The 764-nt window shown below is 34.6% G+C and overlaps 1 protein-coding gene across 1 annotated transcript; it reads left to right on the top strand.

Moving 5' to 3' along the window:
- Window positions 1-275: 275 nt before the first annotated feature.
- On the top strand, window positions 276-736 carry LOC108762723 (uncharacterized; the record flags this gene model as incomplete). The annotated part of the gene is made up of 2 exons (XM_018509854.1): window positions 276-483; window positions 551-736. Coding segments are annotated over 2 exons (394 nt in total), but the record flags the coding sequence as incomplete, so codon positions are not given.
- Window positions 737-764: the final 28 nt, after the last annotated feature.

Raw genomic sequence — 764 nt, 5'->3', positions numbered from 1 at the left:
CAAAGAAAGGTTAATGAGAACAATAATGAGCGTTATATATTTATATTTTCTCAATACATTCTTCTTATACAAGTTACACATTAACTTTCCAGACAGACATTTTGGCTCATGGACTAATCTACAAAATTGTCTGTATTTTATAAATGTGCTCGTTAGCTCTATCCACCTCGAGACCTTGATATATCGTCAAGAACTTGATATAATTCATATGATTATATAAAATATCTTAAATGGTTTTGTTACAATAATAAGTGAAATTTATTTTTTTTTTAAAGGCTGTTTCTATGAAAGGAGCACCTGTGCGAAATTGCTGGGGATTCATTGACGGTACAGCACGAGCAATATGTCGACCATCTGTGAATCAACAAGAGTATTATTCTGGTCATAAACGGCAACATTGTCTCAAATATCAATCTGTACTATGTCCAGATGGTATAGTAGTTAGTCTTCATGGACCCTATTCTGGTAGACGACATGACGCAGGTATTCTATAAATGTAGCTGATTTAGCATTATAGCATAGTCAAAGATATATTATATTTTCTTTACAGGTATATTTAGAGACTCGCTTTTGTATCCTCAATTACAAAGGTGTGTATCATTTCCAGATACTAATTTTGTATTTTACGGAGATTCTGCTTATCCTATGCACGAACTATTATTTAGACCATATACGAGTAGAGTATTGTTGTGCCGCTCCATGGCACGGTTCGGGATCCACGAAGGACTCGGGAGTGGTCTCACAATAATAGCACGTTTATGTAG

The sequence above is a fragment of the Trachymyrmex cornetzi genome, unplaced genomic scaffold (assembly GCF_001594075.2).
Source record: "Trachymyrmex cornetzi isolate Tcor2-1 unplaced genomic scaffold, Tcor1.1 scaffold3192, whole genome shotgun sequence".
In the NCBI taxonomy this organism is placed as follows: domain Eukaryota; kingdom Metazoa; phylum Arthropoda; class Insecta; order Hymenoptera; family Formicidae; genus Trachymyrmex; species Trachymyrmex cornetzi.
The sequence above is the reverse complement of the archived record's forward strand: the minus strand, read 5'-3'. Positions and strand labels throughout refer to the sequence as shown.